The sequence below is a fragment of the Tauraco erythrolophus genome, chromosome 6, assembly GCF_009769465.1.
Source record: "Tauraco erythrolophus isolate bTauEry1 chromosome 6, bTauEry1.pri, whole genome shotgun sequence".
NCBI lineage: Eukaryota > Metazoa > Chordata > Aves > Musophagiformes > Musophagidae > Tauraco > Tauraco erythrolophus.
Genome location: NC_141470.1, coordinates 15,903,160 through 15,922,355, shown reverse-complemented (window position 1 = coordinate 15,922,355; position 19,196 = coordinate 15,903,160). Strand labels below are relative to the sequence as shown.

Genomic DNA, 19,196 nt, shown 5'->3' with positions numbered 1-19,196 from the left:
GACTGTTTTGAGACTCATTAGCAGTTAATGGTATTTAACCATATTCCATCCAGATTGGACAACAAAACCAGATTTGCCAGTTCGTAAGAAGTTTCACTTTCTTAATCTTACATTCTCATACTTGGAGCACAACGCAGAAGTGCTCAAGACATAACATTTTGGTGCAAATAGTTGTGTATTACTGATAATTCACTGCCTCAAAACACACTGTCTTACTTTTTGCTATAAAAAACAAACCCCAATTGTTCCAACCCCTTCATTCAGGCCCCAGCACTTAACTATGCTGAGAATGTTCCATTAAGTACATCCAGAAGTGCTGATCATACAGCCCAACCTGCATGGTTGGAGCCTAAAATGGGGTCTTGAACTCTCTCTGCTGGCTCCAATTACTGGAGAGTAAAAAAAAAATCCTGTCATGCCCAAGAAGAAAAATACTATGTAAAACAATTTAAATATAAATAAATAAAGACAATCATTAGATCTTCTTTAGAGATTTTATTTTTTTTAAATTGCCTTGGTTTTAATGTCTTCTTTCTCCCTGCTTCCCCATTTTCTGTAATAGTTGGGGTTTAAATTCAGCTTACAAATATACATTAAACGCCAACTCACAAAGGTAAGCCCCTTAGGTCCTCTATACACTTGTGCTCTCCAACTTCTATAATCTCACACCTCCTTTCACACCCTCACCTCCATGTTCACCTGCCCACAGTTGGCCTCTCCTCTCCACCTCACTGGAGGCAATGGACACCTTCAGTACTGTTACTTCCAGAGGAAGGACTCTCATCATAGCAGCAAACTAAGACATGTTTGCCAAGGACCAAAGTTTCAATGTTAGATCAAACTTCCTGAGAAGAATGATCTACTAGAAGTAATGAAGTGGTAAATGTAGGAATTAGGTTCAGTCCCCACTCCTGAGAGAAACTCTTGTGCTCAAAGTCATTTCATCTCAGATCCTTCTCTGGAAAGTGTTCGTCCTTGTCTTCTTCCCTTTAGCTATTTTGACTGCAAGAAATAAGGTTTCTGCCCCAAGGAGCTTACAGAGCAGACTTGGTGTTCCCCCAGTGCTTTCTGTGATAGGTCACATAACTCTGCTTTATAAAACTTATTCCGGAAGCATTTTTAGAGCACTGTGTCTGACCTACCATGATCTTCCACAGGAGTATTCATTTCTAAGTCACAATTAACCAGCTAAGATGACAGAATACAAATAGAAAGACTGTGCAGCACTGTGACCATAACACTGTAAAATGACTCAAAGCATATATGGCAAAGCAGATCATGTAAGACAGAGGGCTCCAGTCCCATTAACCTCACTGATAACCCACCCCTGTAGTAAGGTAGTTCCAAATTCGAATGACAACATTTCACACATATCTTACTTGAGCCTGAACACCATCGCAAGGTGCAAGACAGACAACCAGATCTAACGATAAAGCAGTCAAAGCGTGGGAAGGTATTTACCTCAATCATAGAACATAACAGTGGAGCCATCACCAAAGGCAACGAAAAAACAGTGTCAAGAAAGGCCATGGGGCACCATAACACCCTTTGATAGTCTGACATAAGGGCACAAGCCAGTGTAAATTTGCTGGGGGAGAAAGCAATCGTAGCAATGAAATTGCAGAGCTGGATTCTCATAAATATTCCATCAAGAGTTTGTTCTGTAAAATGTTACAGTACAATGTTCTGTAAAACCTTAGTTCTGTCCTCTGGTAAGTCTGTTAGCACACTAACACACTGGTGGCCACAGAAAACGTAGCCATAACGTAACATAGTTGGCACAAATCTTGTGAAATTCCTTCTCAGACAATGAAATTGCCTTCCTCTCAGTGGGATTCTTACATACATTGATGGGTCACAACCCTTTTTATCCGAACCACCATCTTATCTATACAGAATTTAATTCAACCCTTCCTCATTTAGTAAATTAGATGTGATCCTCCCCAGACACTGGTTTATGAGCATCTGGTGAAAACACTTCTCTGCAAATCAGAGATCACACACATGAAACTTGGGACACTACTGAATGAGGTGCTCCAGATCTAAACTTCAGTGGCCACCTGTACAACGTAGCCAAGTTTCAGAAAATTTAAGCCTGAACCCAAACCTTCAGCCTACGCTTCACTTTACAATATCTGCACAATCAGGAAGTACAGGAACCTGCTTTACAGATCTCCGGAGGACTATATCAGGGTCACTCAGGAGACCAGAAAAGAACCAAGGACTTTGGAAAATGTCAGAGGCAAAAGCTTAATAGTCACTGTGGAGGGTCTCAATTAAGCAGATGTTTCAAACGTACCTAGTTTCAAAGTGCTGAGTTTGATGGCGGTAGATATTACAGTGGGCACCAACCCAAGACAGAGTTAAGGAGGAAAGGCTAGTGGACGAAACAGGAGGAGAAGCAGAGCATGAAAAACATTTTTTCATATGCTCTATTAGTCTACGTAATCTACCCTAGAGAGGCCCCAGCAAGCAAGTTAACTTCAGACCTCAATTACAACATGTGGGCAATTTTATTGCCCAACAAAAAGTACATGAGACATTTATGATCTCATTTTATTAAATTCTCCTACTTATGATGGCCACTATTGGGTGTGTACGTTTGCAAGGTTAATACAAAAATCTATACTATATTTATATATTAACAAGACTAAAAGCTCACCTGCATGGCAGGTGTTGCTGTGACCACATGCCTGGGTTATGGATTAACCAACTCCTATCAAAATCTGGGGTCTATCAACCAAATCTAAAGCAAGAAAGGCAGGTGCTTTTCCTGCCTATCTAGCTGAAGGCTCCAATTGAATTACATCAGGAAAGAATAGCTTTGCCTTCTTCATGAAATCTGATTAGAGAATGAAAGAGGTAACACCTTATACAAAGTGATGAAGCTTAAAGGACAATCTGCTCCTCTCATGGGCCCTTCTACTGGCTACTTTTATCTAAGTTTTATTGTCTGGATTTAACAGCTTTATGTTTGATTTTACAGGGAACTTCTTTAGAACTGGTGTTTTTTGTTTGTTTGGTTTTTTACACCAAGTAATTGTTCAAGTCTTTTCAGAGAAATCACCAATTATGCAGGGTGATGGAAACTAAACACTGGTAGTTTTGGTGAAATACAAGATTTTTCTCACTGGTTTTAAACAGGTAAAGGGAAGACACATTGAAGACTTAAGTTTTACTTTCTAAGATCACTACTTCATAAAAAACAGCACTGGCAACAGCTCAGCATGTTATATGTGGAACCAATTCATTCCTAAATGCAAGGAGACTTAATGTAATAAAATAATACAGGCTAGGCTGGCTTTCCGGCTCACCTCAGTAGGATGCTCATCGTACAAGGTCATTGTTATAATACCGCTACCCAGTTCAATGCTATAACGTTACAGTTTTGCATCACACAAAATGGTAATTCTTTTCTGTAAGCTAGCAGAACCCAGGGCGATTTTAGCCAGAACCCTACACAATAACCCTAACTTTAAGACCAGAAAGGATTTTGATTTTTATGCTTACCTGATGTGACAGGCTGCGTAACACAATCTTTACAGCTTGACTCAGTAATTTCTGCATCCAGCCTGGCAACCCGCAGTTGTATTAGATTGTATTTCACATTACACAGACACACACCTGCTATACAATAGAACTCGGTCTTAAAAACGCACTCCATTTTCTATTTTGACATGAATTTCAATTCTTTCAAATGCTGATGATCCTTTGTCAGCAAGATCATGCAGGGCAATTGGCCTCTTGGACAGTCTTCCAAATACAATGTGCTGTTGCAAGCACTCACCAGTTCTGAAAAGGCAGATGTTTGCTCACCTCAAAGAACAAAATACAAGCAGTACAAAGGAAGATGAGGCTAGAGAAAATCTCAAGCATTCCTGAAATGAGTTTCAGGTCTTAAACAAGTGAAAATTGGAGCTATCAAGTAACTGCTGTTTAAGATGGTCATCTTGTATTTTTTTCTTGAATTTTGTACAGCTACAGTAGAACCTTAATTAGTGGAATCTAGCAGCTTACTTACATTTACTAAACTTACAGCACATGTGCCAACCTCAGATCATCCCTAATAAATATTTATAAATCAGATGGCAAATCAGTAATAGTCCTCCCTCCTTTCAGTAAGGTGAGAAATAAGTGAGGTTAGAAGTTTAGAGGTTCCAGGATTTTTCTGCAATTTTAAAAACAAAATAAACAAAAAAGTTATACAAGAACAGGCAGTAGCAAAATGATAAACCAATTGATGTGGAAATGTCAACATCATCTTAAAAACATACAACTGAAGTTCACAGCTGTTGCAAAAAATGAAGGCAGCATTGTCTGTTAGCAAAGGCAGTGAGCAGGGACTGCAGGTTTTATTCTTAACTCTCCCACGGATTTCAAGTTCAGCTGTGGGCAGATCACCAAATATCTCAGCTGATTATCTACAAAATAAAGATAGTAATATTTTCCTATCCCAGCAGGATGTTTTCAAGAAAGTACTTGGGAAGCACTCAAATAACGCAATGATGGAGGCCATGAAAGTATCTGTACAGAGCAAAGACAACACCTGCTCAACTAGCTTAATGGAAAAAAGATGACTGAGACTGTTATGAGTAATTTCTAGCATTAAAGAAAAGGACAAGCTGCTATTGTCTTCCACTTACAGTTTGAAGCTAAAAAAAAATCAGCATCAGTAAAGCATTTGTTATACAATTATTGTGCAAAAATTCTAAGTATAGGACTAGATATGAAAAACAATGGAAACAAAGTACATAAATGGCTGGAATAGTAAGACACAAAACATTTACGTTTTCCCTTATAGTAGCTAACATGAGTAATTCATGACAACACATCATTTTGCTTCCTTCACAAACCAGTGCATATATGAGTGGTAACTGTATACCACAGTTCTTCCTCCAGAATTGCAACAATTTTAGTTCAACTAAGACACTTTTAAAAAAACACACATACTTATTATGTCTTGCAACTCCATTTTATATACAGTCTTGAAATTCTTCTCATATTCTTTATGGGAGATAACGATAGGTGTCTCCTCCAGCAGTTTGCTGTACAGATCACTATGTACTTAGTATTTGAAAAATGCCATCTCAGCCTTGAGGATTTTTCCTGAACTTTTTCTCTCATTTTATGCTAGGAAAACAATAGCTCTACAAATACAGAAAAAGATTTAAGTACATAATGAAGATTGTGATTAAGGAAGTCCGAGAATCTGGTGTTTATGCCTGAATTAGCAACAGATTTTCCATGACCTTAACTTCTTCATTTAGATACTGCAGGATCTATTTTATCTTTCAAAAAAAGCGGTGGGGTCCCTGGAGGATACAGGAAAGCCCAGTTTCTAGTTCTGAAACACATTGGCCCATACTTCTACAAACTGACTAATGACGCTAAACATACTCAAGTCTCTGGATCATCTCCTTTTCTCCCCAGAGTCCAAACGCTCAATTCTCATTGAAAGGCTTCAGACCCTAAGCTGCCTTGGATCCAGTGAAACACCAGACTAATTTTAATTAACTTAATTATCAACAATACAGCATTACCTTCTTTATGGTTTTCTAGCTGCTTCTAGGAATTACACAGCATCAGTCCCCTGATAACTTTTAAATTCATTCACCAAACCAAATCTGATTGAAGACCTAAAGTGTCAAAGATGTAAGTGTCGCACGTTTTGTGAAAACTGGTATCAAGTAGAGCAGAGCGCCCCAATTAAGCGTTCTCACCAAAGGAAGGATCAAGTTACCCAATCTGCTTGGCTTGACGGTGAGCAAACACTAACTGAGAGTAGGGCAGCGTGTTCCCCCTCTTGCCCAAAAACGTAAGGGATGTAAGAAATGAGAGTAAAGGGAACCCAGCAGAAAGAGCCGCATGGAGAGCTATGGGGAGATAGTGTAGAGACCAGGGTATGCTGGTCAAGTATTAGCAACAAAGCACATACAACTAAATCTCAACAGGCTGTTTACAATGGAGAGCTGAAGGAGCACTTTTTTTTTTGCTATCCCTACTTGTAAAATACTTGCATGCTGTAAACATTTGTAAGGCATTAGCTAAAAGCAACATGACATGCTGTAACAACAAAAGCTAGGTTTGTTACAGTCATGGGAATACTTTCAAGTGAAACCACAGAGAGGTAGGTGGGACAGGATCTCAGGGACCAGCTGAGGCATCACCAAGCTGAGGCAGGTTCACAAACATCCAGACAAAGCTGTAGCAGGTGACTGTCCAACCCTTTCTAAAAGGGCACTGAAGCAAAGGGGAGTCTGTGACCTCTCAGAGTACAGTGCTCCGAGTTCAGCAGCATCCCTCATATCTAGCAACTCTTTTTCTGAAATCCAGACTACAACTTGTTCTACAATAGGCACACAGAGATTACACAATATAAACAGTTCAGTCCTCTCAACCATTTACATACTTGAACATTGTTCAAAAAAAAATAAATTTGCCTGTCTCTTGTTTTCCTGAACAAATTATTCCCTTCAAAGTTCTTCCCAACTCACACCTTCCAAATTTCTTAAGATCTGTGTTACAAATGCCTCCCCTATCTGTTTATTTTAAAATGCAGAGCCCAAAACAGAACAGTGGGGCCTAAAGGGAAGTACTATTAGAAACTACAGCAAAGCAATTTTCTTCTGAGCTCTTTCAGATGCTATTGGCTCATTCAATTTGTAGTACACTATAAGCCCTATATTTGTTGTCTTACTCCCTATTATATTCTTCCACATTTTCTGCTTCTTAACTGTAATGGTCTACATTTAGCTCTTAAAATTTACTTCAATAATTTTGGCAGTTTCCTCTAGATTATCAAGGTCATTTTGAAACAATGTCATATCTACTGAAGTGTTTAGAGTTGAAACAGAAACCAAGTTTTATCTCTCCCATCCCTCCCCCCCTAAAATTATTTCTACCCTGAGTTCACATAACAAATGGCTCTGAATGTTTATAAAGATTGCAGATTAAGTTAAAACAATTTGATTTGTAGAAAACTCCCATCACTTGAATGTGCTTTTCATTAGAAAAAAATCTAGTGAAAGAAAAAATCGTCAACACCTACATAAAAAAAAAGCAGGCAGACATCTATTTTTATTTTGTTTTCAATAAAAAGCCAAACCAGATGGAGTACTGAAATGACTTCATCGGACTAAAGCAATGTTAAACAATAGCAGAAGCCATGGTAACACTACGTACTGCTCGTAATATACTTGTAGGTGAAACGATAAACCATCTAAGAAGCTAGCTGAGATACCTTTACCTCACATTTCAGAGATAACTAACCTATACCACACAACAGCTTCCTATAGGCCATATTTTTTCTTACAGATTTGTATGTCCCTATATTTTTGTGCATATTAAACTGTTGGAGGGATGAAAAAGCAATGTTCCCTAAACGTGTCAAGAGATGTACAATATCACCAAAAGAGAGGCCAAGAAAGCACACCTCAAGCACTTTATTCACATAAACTCTTGACACCCAAGAGAGTATTTCTTCCTTTGCCTGTAATTTCTATACAGTTACCAAGTTATTACGGCTGCCCTATTTGCTGCTCTAATGAAGATAAGCTTTTTAAGTTTCTTCATATTTAAGTGCGCTTGTGAGCTTTATCACTGTATTTCTGCTGAAACAAACACGAACACTTCAATTGCATCCATCTTCTCCCTCCTCTCCTAAATCTTTAAGTAATACTAATTCATAGCAAACCAGGAAGGAAACAATGTATTTGAGGAATCTCAAATTAGCCAACAGGCTGGTGATTAAGGTCCTCCTTCAGAAGCTAGAAAAGTCTGAGCGTGATTTAATAACGTAAGATGACCTTCTATTTACTTTGGCTTTCACATGCTTCACCTAAGCATCCGCAACAGCCATCGTCAGAGACACCAGAAACCTTAAACCTTTAGCTTAACCCAGAATTAATTTTGTTCTATTCTTAAAATAAACATCATCTAAACCAGAACCTGTTTCAAAATTACGTCATGGACTCTGCTATATTATGTGCGAAATCTGTCCCAGTTGAAATGCCAAGAGAATGCTTCCTGCACTGATCTCTTCAGGAAAAAAAGAGATGAAGGAACACACAGCTTGCAGATACAAAGGCTGAAATGCAAATGGAAATCAAGCTGCTCACCACCCTCAGCACTCAGTTCCAATGAAGTTTCACCTTAAAAATTAAACATATCAAGTACCTACAGATGATGTTATGCACCTCTAGAGCTGGAGGATAACATATCAGCATAATTTAAGTCCTGCGTTTTGAAACCAGGCAGTTGTATCCCATGTGCATGTAACCTCTTCCATGGGCCCAGCCTTCAACTGGTAAAGATAGTGGGAGCATAGATGCTGAGCCCAACTTAAGTCAGTAACAGAGGGAAGGGAAAAACAAACCACAAGAATCATTTCAACACCCCAATTATTTTCATATTTTAAGAAGGAGAAGGAACTTTTTTTTAATCATGCAAACCTCAAATTTTACCCAGTTACATACATTCATTTTCACGATTTATACAATTATTGCATACGACTTGTGGTTATTTACATCTTCCAGTACAAGTGACATTAGGTACCACAATTTTGTACTAAAATCTAGTTACACTTTCAGTCAATTACACAAGTGTGACAGACTATTCCCTTCAGAAAGCCTTCTTCACATTTGTCCAGATGCAAAGACTGCCTAACAGAGACATTGTGATGTTTATGATAATCTCACACCATTTTGTGTTGCTTTGGTAGATTCTGGTGGAATGTAACAGAAAAAAAAAAAATCTCAAAAACAAACCTTTGAGAGACAAAAAAACCCCAAAACTTGTAGGCAGATAAGAACCGGTCACTTCCTTCTTGGCAAGGCATAGCTACTTCTCCAAGCATTGAGAAAAGTAGAAAACAACAAATTTTCAGTAAAAACGTAAAATAGAGTATTTAACCTCTGTTAATAAGTGCAAATAAATTGGTGGCAGTGATTACACCATGTTAGAAGGAGCAGAAACCATCCTGACATAAAACCATACTGAAAAAAACAAATGCAAATCTAGAAAAGCTGTGTGCTGATGTCTTTATCTACCTGCTATGATGTGTGTTCTAAGTGTATGACTGTAGAAAAAAAAAAAAGCACAGTAATGCCACTGAAACCAGTGCAAGTGAGGTGCTGTGTGAATTATTCTGGAACAGAGATAAGAGCACGGCTTAAGCAGCAAGAATACAAAAGTAAAGATTGCTGGAGTGGCTTAGAGCTCCGTTCAGATTTGTTCTACAAATATGCAAGGTACAACACATTGTTCCACAGCACAAGGAAAATAAGCAAAAGAAAGAAATAGAGAAGAATCACTATGCAACTTCTAAGCAGTGAGACAACAATGCAGACATGCTTTTGAGCTCAAATGCACCGTCACCCCAGATATTTTCCTCTCTCATGAGGGAAAGAAAGAAAAGATGAACAACAAAAAAAGAGGAGGAAAACTATATAAGATGACTGCTTGGCATTTTTCAAAAACGTTTTATCTAAGAAAGGATCAAATAACTTATAAGTAGTAGCAGTGTTTTATGGTCAACTACCTTTCCCAAGCCTTTGTAAATGCAGAGATGATTGCAATAACGTCTATTTTGGTGACAAGCTTCTCAATGACAAGGTAGCACCCCAAAGGGTATTTTCATTTTTGTATATAAAAATAGTAGGTTGGAATTGATTCTATTCTTCATAATGATTTACTAGTTGTGTGATAGATTCAAACAAAATTACTTTTTTTTAAAGGAATACTAAGGGATAATGAAAAGCATGTGGACATGGCTTACTGCTAATTCTCCATTCTAGATTTGTTGACAAAGTTATTTACCCAAAAAGTATTACCCAGGCGAAAGTTAGTGGTATACAGCATGTGGTCATTAAGCTGTAAAAGAATGTGATCTTGCAATACTGGTTGAGCACTTTCAATTCCCACAGACTCAAACAAAAATTTGAACTGCTAAGCACTTGATTATCCCATTCAACCATTTTTTCTTGCCCCACTTTAAGTGGAAGACTCACAGTGATCATGGCGTTACATTCCGGCCAAAGTTCATTCCCTTCAGCTTTTTCATGGAATATGATACAGTGCAGAACAGGACTTGGAAGAAAGTAAAAGGCAGAGGTTCACAAAAAGCAACATGAGAATATTTACCCTAAAGGAGACCTCAATTTTACCACATTGAAAACCACACGTGCAATTGCTCCTTTCAAAGTTATAACCGCTCTCCAAGTTACCAGCATGATGCAAGCAGCACGAACGCTAGATCAAAACAAAGAACAAGAGAGGATGTGCAAAGTAGACACTCCCTGTTATTAAGTTGAAATTGATTGTGTTCTGAAGTGATTAACTCCTGAAAATTTGGTAAGATATGCTGGTGTCACGTTTCAATAAAAATAGTGTTTCAACTTACTACAAAAAGATTAAGGATTTTGTTCTGGTCCTGTCTAATCCAATCCAAGGCACAGCCCTTGCCACACTCGCCTACCAGGAAAGAAGTTTCATTTTCTTGTGCTGAAAAATGTAGCAGGCTGAGTGGTTACAAAGTTCATGTTTTAAAGTGCACTGTCATTTTAAATACACTTTACCTTCTTAAAAAAATAAAACAAAACATTCTTGTATCAACAGTTTATAAAAATAACAGCTGCAATATTCCTCTAAAACTGCAACTTAAAATCAGGTCAAATTAGTAGGATCCAAATCTTTTTCAAAAAAAGATATGAACCAAAAATAAAAAACCTTAACCTCTTTCTGCAGAGAATTGCCAAGCAAAACCTCACATACTGTTCAACAAGCCTCTCTTCTAACAGCACCTCACAAAATCCATTCAGTTTCTTCCAGCTGACAACCTCAAGAAAACAGAGGTCTAAATAAATCAGTCCTTCCCACCAGTCATCTACACAACTGCAGGTGTGGATGCTGGTGCAATTTTTCCATCAATTCTTCCTCTGTAGGTTCTTCCAAAACATCTCTACAAAGAAAAAGCATGAATTGTTAGGGGCAGAAAAGGGAACTTTCCAGCGTTTGTTTTTGCAATGCACATACTGAGATGCAACGTGTGCTTGTTTCAAGAATGAAACAAAGAATTAAAGTTACAATAAGTTGATGCTCCCTAAAGATGCATCTACTTGTAAGTGATCCATCCTTTACAGATGCGTCACGGAAACCAGCAGCTGTTTTCCCATAAGAAACAAGGAAGCAATTTCCTGCATACACTACAATACAACTGAAGGTCAGTAGATTTGTTTTCCTGAAAAAACTCCCAAATGAGAACATGTTCCCAATGCTACTATTGAATATCCAATGTGCACCAGAAGTTCCACTTGTGCATGATCATCAAGTATCAACTCACCACCCACAATTTCATAATAAGCCAAGAACGTGCATCACTTTTCTCATCTTCCCTTTTTTCTCCCTCTCAGCATGATCCCCCTCCCCTCAACACCTCTTCTCCCACCATGCTATGGGCAGAAAACATATAAAGGTTAGGTTACCAAGTCAGCTTCAAGCAGGCCTAACTAGAGCATGTACTGAATTTCTCCAAGCTAACAGACGAAACCGTTTGCTTCAGAGGGAGGAAATAAAAGACAAGCCTTTTATCCTCTTGCAGCCAGGACACTTTCTTTAAAACAAATGAGCATAAAAAAACTAAGATCGATTATGAAGCCTAGTTCAACTCACCTGAACATTAGTTCGACTGTCCTCTGATATTCAATATCTGAAAGAGGCTCTCGATGACAGCGACGGTCCCACTTGTGAATAAAGTTCTGTGACATTAAAAGGAACAAGAAAAAAATTAAAGGCTACTTCTAGTGACATCAAAAAAGAGGTTTTATCAGCTCAATATGTTCGGGGGTAAGGCTTGGGAGTAGGGTGAGGTTTCTTTTTAATACAGAGAGGCAGAGCAGTGACTTATTTAGGCATCAGCATATTTACTGGCTGCGGGTTACTACTTTATTCAAGCTTGTTGTTCAGGAATGAAACAACTTTATCACACACTGAAAGAATAGTGGAGTAGAAGACAGCCCTTCTGCCTTCTACTCCTAGCAAGGATTGCCTCCCGAAGATAACTGCTTGAACTAACCACAGGAGTTCATCTGCTTTGAATTTTTTCTTCTTTAAAAACCCAACAATATATACTCTTAGTCCAGGCATCATGACAAACTCAGCTTCTGGTTTTGTCATGTTCCCTTATCCATTCTGAATTACTCTGAGAAATCGATGCCTAAGGAGTACACAGACAGCTCAGGCAAAAAAGGAAGAAAAACATTGACATCCTACTTTCCAGCTACAGAACACATTGTCTTGGCTCTTACAGCAAACTTTGGCCACAGCCCTGCAGAAGTAAGCAGGTAGAAGGCTTCACAGGATTAGCCTCCAGCTAGAACAGAAAGTCTTTTCTGAAACTCTCATAGGCAAGACTGAGGCTCAGCACAAGACTTATACCTAAGTTTCTGTCTAAAAGTTCACCATTCCATCTAAAGTAGTAAATTTTAGTTCTCAATGCAGTCAACAACAAGAGCATCTCCAAAAGAAGTTGTCATAGGTTTTAAGATGGGGTGAAGTGCCCTCTACAGGTACTCAGTTTCTTCCATTACTTATAAGAGAAGTCTACAACGATTAACCTGGAATAGATGGCTATGATAAATGTTCCCTTCACTGTGAAAAATTCTAAAGGTATTTGGATTTGCGGAGAAATACACACACACAAGAAACCAGCAGAACTACATGTTCTTCATGGAGTTGCTTAGGTTCCTACATTTCCACAGCTTCTTTAAAAAACTCAAGAGGATGATCTCTTTAAAATCTGTAATCAGTTCCACTCTTCTAGTCTGGAACTGAATAAGGGTAATAATTCAAATTGGGATATGATGAAACACAGGACAATCAAATAAAATAAAAAGGTAAATTTCCAAGCGCTAACTTCATTTGCTGACAAATCAAAACACAAAAAGCCTGCAGCTTGAATAACTAATGCTGAAATTAAATGCTAATGAGTAAGAGACAAGCAATTTTATAACACTTCAAATATTTTTCATCTTTATAGATAGTGAGCTATAATGACAAATCTATACACCCAATGAAATGCAACTAAATTTGTGACAAAGTTGCAAATAAAACATATAACTGTCCAGGAAAAAGAAAATCCTTCCTCAACATTTTGAGGGAAGGAAGTCAAGGAGAAAGATTAAGTACACAAACACCAAGCTAACATATTTTTCCCAAACAGTTGTCAGAGTTCTTTTCATTTCCCATGCAAATCAGAACCCGTAATAAGGATCTAATACCAAATAAACACATTTCCTTACCTCTAGAAGTAAAGCTATGAAGAGATTAACCCAGATGACAGAAGAGATCAACCACCAGGCTACAAAATAGATCTTTGCCCACCTGCACATCAGATTAAGAGACAATAAGTAAAACAGGCAGTAAATAACTTGTCTGAAAGTGTCTAAAGAGAGCCATGAAATCACATTTTTCCTTGAATGATAATATTATTGCTTTCTTAACATAAAAGGAGGTTTGGAACAGAAACATAAAAATAAAATCTTAGCCTTTTATTAAGTTAGCCAAACAGACTCACTGCCCCCACTTAACATACCTAATTAAACTCTGAAGGGACAGAAAAATATCCTAGTAGAAGTTGTAAGGGACCACAGTAAAAGATCCATCTAGACTAGTATCCTCTGTCAAAAGTAGAAGCACAGAAAAGAGTGAAAAAAAGGCAAAATAACTATGATGCCCCCCTCTAGGTGCTCTCTCAACCTCCAACCATTTGCGGTTCTGAGATTTCATGAGCTAGAGGTAGCTTCCATTCATTGCAAATCCTAATGGATTTCTCTTTCATGACTTGTCCAGTCTTCCCCAGACCATGTTAAACATTTATCATACACGATAGCCTGTAGAAGAGCATTCCACAGCTTAACTACATGCTGGGTTAACCAGCCAAGGATCATTGAAACAGCTCAACCCAGAGGCTAGCCAGTTCATTCAAACATTCCCATAAAGTAATTAAATACAAATGAAAGATATGTCCAAGGTTTTAAGTCTACAAAAAATTGTTCACCCACAGGGAAAATACAGAAGCAGCCCAAAATTAATGACAGCAATTCTGTGAGATTGGCTCTACAGTGAAAGCCACCCACCCAATACATGTTGCAAGCCTGTTTATAATCCACTTGAGTCATTCACTCTGTTTGGAACCAGACAACTACCTTGGAACCAGACAACTACCAAGCCAGTTTCCAATTCCTTCTAATGTGACCACAGATTTCAAAGCATCCACCAAGTACTAGACCAACCACCAAGTTGCACAAGTTAATATTTCATGGTTGTTCTTTAAGTTTATTTCTGATATACCTGAATTGACCCAAAAGGAAGGTAAGCAGCACCCCTCTTCCCAGATGGCAGGAACTGTGCTATGTGTATAGAAACTAGACTTACAAGGGACTTTTTCAGTATTATTACTGGTACTTACGGACTTGAGTATCTTGAAAACGCTTCCAAAAAGACTTGCCAGTTGTTTACCACCATCACATTCCAGAGGGTCACCACTGCTGCCTAAATAACATGAGTAAAACAGAAGTTGAGTGGCTATATCACACACTTAGGCTTCTCAGAAAACGAGAGGAAGAAAAAAGCAGAGAGGGAAAGAGGGACAGATTCCATCAGTCATCAGACTCACAGCAAAGTCATCAAAGTTGTTTGGCCAATATTCCAGCTGTTCGTAGGTCCCACACTGCAGAGTGCCATTATCATATGTTGTATTGATAGCACTATAAGAGAATTACAGGCTGATGTGAGCACAGCTTTCTATGTACTATACCTTAAAATCAAGATTATTCCAAGTGCCTTGTAGAAAGTTAAAAATCTCACATGGGCAGAAAACAAGGAAATAGTTAAAAAGTATTTAAACTACAGCAAGGTAAAATTTCAAGCTACAGGTAAGTGTTCCTGCAATTTCAATACAGTAAGAAGAAACAGAAAGCGTCACAGATAAAAAAACTTTATGTGATTTAACATTAAAAAAACTGGGGCTTCAAGAATAATAGAGTTAAAAAAAAGCAACCAAACAAAAAAAAAACCACACCCAACCCAAAACAAACCAAACAATTCAGAGGTACCGAGTTGCAGATGCTTTTGAAAAACAGATTCTTTCTGAGTAGTGATGTTTAAAATATTACCTGGTGTTTCCGAGGGGAACAACAGCACCTTTAAATAGCATTATGCCAGTTATAGCAAACACATAGAAAACCACCTGGAAGAAACAGAATCAAGTACTAGCTTTGACTATTTCTGTCAATTGTATTGTTTTCTTATTTAGTGACATGAAATTCATATTCGTACCACAGTTAAACGAACTCGGTCAAGAACAATGCCTGAAGCTACTAAAGTGAAAATACTCTCAATGTCTGTATTACTCAGTTTGCTCTTACTTTTTAATATTCTATTCAACTTTCAGTTGTTAAAATGCATTAAGTCATTTTACTTTATGATCTGTTTTACTTTCTGTGTCTCAGAATGCTGATGTTTATTAACATTGCAGAATAGTGACTTAAAAAACAAAACCAAAAAACAATACCTGTATTTACAAGAAATAATCTAAATATCTGTGGACATTTCTGCTAGATTCAGTAAAAATAAGCTTTTACTAAACCTAACTGAAGGACAAAACCAAATCACTATTTTACATTACATCAGCAAATTCTTTAAAAATGTTGTATTAGTCTAAAAATAAAGGTTTCAATAAAAAAAGGACTTGTGAATTGGACTTTGTCTTTTACTTTTTAGAAATGCAAAAACTCTTTAAAAAGAGATACCTTTCACAGTCTTCAGCTGTTGCCCAGGTGATTTTATGATTTTATGATTTTCATCCTACAAAGATTGTTCTAGAAATAATTTACAACTTCACTCCTCTGAGTGAAGAGCCATTTGTCCTAGGATAGCTTGAAACAAGCTGAGACCTCAAATGAAAACGTCATTAGTCACATTTCTGTGTTTTGCTACAAACTAGACCCAAGAAGGAAGTCAGGGAGGAGCATGAGGCTGCTCTGACCTATGAACCACAGCACTTTGAACACTACTGTAACAAACTGAAGTTGATATTCCACAGCCTGCCAGAAGATGGGGTATCTGGCTTGGCAATAATAAAGTTAATTTTATTCTTTGAAAAAGATATGCCCAAGACATGCACTGCCTGAGAAATTAGCTAATCAGTTACACTGCTTTAGGAGCATGTGTTCCAGGCTACACTAGGGAAGATGTTTTGCATCAGCTGGTAATGGAGTCATCCTTCACTACACTAGAAGCTCAGTGACAGCTTCTACATAGCCTCAAGTAAAAGCAAATCAAATTAATAGAAGTAGCAAACACCATGGCAGACTTGTCTCACAATTGGTGCAAAACCACACTTCACGCTCCCAGCACTGAGGACAATCAGCAGCAGACACTTAAACCACTTCATGAGCATTACGTCTAACATGGGACACCAAATTGAAACACTAACACATAATTCCTAAAAAGAAAATTCCTAAAAATAAGATCAAGAACATTACTATCAACTCCTGCCATCTTAGCTGTGTCTTTCAGGAATGAGAAGAACTTCCAGCAGAATGCTACAGCCCAGGCACAGCCATGCCAGTAGCAACACAGCTTTGGTGTTCTAGTGCAAGGCACAAAACAGATCACCCATAATTGCTGTCTCCCAGGGCCCTGACATACGGACTCTGTCAGATCTGGCAGCAATGACAAATCACTGCGTTTCGCACCTATTCACAACACAGCCCTCCCAGCCTCTGACAGGGGTGACAAGCGAACAGGTGCTCTTTTAGCATGGTGTATGTACTTAATCAAGAACAGGCAAAATTAGCAAAACGACAGTCAGCCAGCCTTTAGACAGCTTATTACATTGAGTAACAAACCGAGTAATAAAAAGTTTTTCATTATACTAAAGCTGTTTCTATCATAATGCAAGATTGGCATTCAGGCTCCTAAAACGTTCTTTCACCTGCAAAGCCTAACTTCCCAGTTTGTGCACTTCCAAGGTATTTCTCAGTTCCAAGAGTAGCTCCCAATGGCAAGTGTGACTTGTACAGCACAACAAAGTTGTTATCAACTTTGCTTTGCCCAAACCAGTATCTTCATTTCAACTTGCAACATAAACCTTTCCAGAATGCAACTTAAGGCTCCTCCCCTACAGATAAAAGCAGAGATGAGTAATGACAAAACCAGATATTCTAGGTAAACTGCACGCGAAGTATATAGACTAGAAAAACTTTTCAGACAATACCTAATACACAGCAAATCCTTGGTCTCTAACCATTACCTCAAATTAAAGGTATCCTAAAAAAAAACCCCAAACAACAAAAAAAGCCATCCAAGCACTCATTTGCTGCACCAGAAAGACATCATCACAGAGCCAGAAACTCAGGAGTTGGGAAATGCAGGATTTATGTAATGGACATCGTGCATTGTGATCCATTCTTTAATCACATATTTACAGAGTACATGCTCTACAGACACACCTAAAACAGAATGGCAGAGGCTTTTCAAAACTGCGTTCAAACATGTCATCTCAAGACCTTCTCAACTGAAAACAATTTTCAACTTGTTTCCCTCAAGACCTTCTCAACTGAAAACAATTTTAAAGTTGTTTTCTTATTTACTTTAACATAAGAAAGCCAGGGTAAGGAAAACTAGGCTACTTTTAGCATCGGATTAATTTTCATTTGAAACTAGAGTATCCAGCCTAAGGCAGGCACTCTGAGGAAATAATCTTTTAAAGGCATTACTTTAAGGGAACTGATAAATGTGGCACTGTCACTGTGTGCAACCCATAACAAAACAGTAGTTTGTTCCAGCTTTGCAAGACATGCCCTGGAGAAGAACTGGCTGATTAAGGTGAAGTGTTACTGTTGACACTGATTGTCATTCAAAGAATCTGGTTTACTTTGTTGAAGACATACACTTATTGTACTGCTAACTATCAGAAAAGAAAATACAATCTTGCATCATGACTTACCACAAGGATTCCAGCAAAGGCTCTCAAGTTTTTTACTAGATCCAGCAATGTAGTAACAACCAAAGCCATGAACTAAAACAAAGCAGAATTTTATATGCATGACATTCATCACGCTTCCAATTCCTCTCAAATTATCAAATTGTTTTTACTAAAAGGACAAAGAAACACCAACGAGGAAAGCGAGCTATATCTAAATGCAGGTTATCTTTTATACAGTGATATTTCCGTGAGGTACTTAAAATGAATAAACAATGCTGTAGTCTTTTTCATACACAGACATTATAATAAGTTTTAAATATACACCAGCACTGTAAATTACAAGGGCTATATGCCTAGTAAAACTAGAAAGGAAAAAAACTTCACAAGTGCCCCACAGCTCCAGAGTGACTGCTTCACATTCGATTGACATCATTTCTAGTTTACACTTTTCACTGACATTATGACCTTCAATTACATTGGGTAGATATTTGTGGCTTATTGAGCTAAGACACAAGTCCTGCACCTGACATTAATTTGGGCTTAGCTTTCAAGCAAGTCTAAATGCAGCATTATAACAAACAATTGAACAACTCAAAGTGATTTCAGATTCAAGTACAGGTATTCTGGTAGAAACATCCATACTGGGAAAGTGGAGAGAGAGAGATTAATCCTAAATAACCCTTTGCATGACTAAAATGTCTGGCAGTATCTAGTGAAAGCAAGTCTATCACCTCCTGAATACAAAGTTCTTCAAGGATATCATATCCACTCATCTAAATAAGATTGAAGCACTACACAAGTTGCACAAGTGTTTCTGGATGCGTTTGCCCACTTTAGAATATCGGCATCAATTGCAGCAACATCAACAGAACTTCTCTGCCACATCAACAGAGAAAATTGTCTAAAGAAGGAGTTTGTGAGGTCCTGCACAATAGTCTGTACAGTTAGAGCTGAGTTACAATCCCAATCAGGTGCAAGAGAATTGCAATCTATTACATATTATTCTAAAAGGCTTTAACAAAACTTGTAATTTGACCAAGAAAGAAATCAGAAGTGTGGAGGGATAAACAAACACCTTCATATTAGGAATAATCCGCAGGAATCTGAACACAATTAACATGTTCACCAATCGCACCATATCCCACAGGGATAACAGGCCCATGAATTCAGGTCTCCTAGGAAAGACGGAAAAAAATTAACAAATCAGAGA

The 19,196-nt window shown here is 37.9% G+C and overlaps 1 protein-coding gene across 1 annotated transcript in view; it reads right to left on the bottom strand.

Moving 5' to 3' along the window:
* Window positions 1-10,711: 10,711 nt before the first annotated feature.
* TPCN2 (two pore segment channel 2) overlaps window positions 10,712-19,196 on the bottom strand; it is a 30,217-nt gene continuing 21,732 nt past the window's right edge. The window contains exons 18-25 of the mRNA XM_086612942.1: window positions 19,062-19,161; window positions 18,008-18,079; window positions 15,171-15,244; window positions 14,672-14,762; window positions 14,465-14,547; window positions 13,296-13,377; window positions 11,668-11,753; window positions 10,712-10,957 (exon numbers count right to left, since the gene is read on the bottom strand). Coding sequence (XP_086469068.1) covers window positions 10,879-10,957; window positions 11,668-11,753; window positions 13,296-13,377; window positions 14,465-14,547; window positions 14,672-14,762; window positions 15,171-15,244; window positions 18,008-18,079; window positions 19,062-19,161 — 667 coding nt within the window. The 3' untranslated portion in view covers window positions 10,712-10,878. The remainder of the gene's footprint in view (window positions 10,958-11,667; window positions 11,754-13,295; window positions 13,378-14,464; window positions 14,548-14,671; window positions 14,763-15,170; window positions 15,245-18,007; window positions 18,080-19,061; window positions 19,162-19,196) is intronic.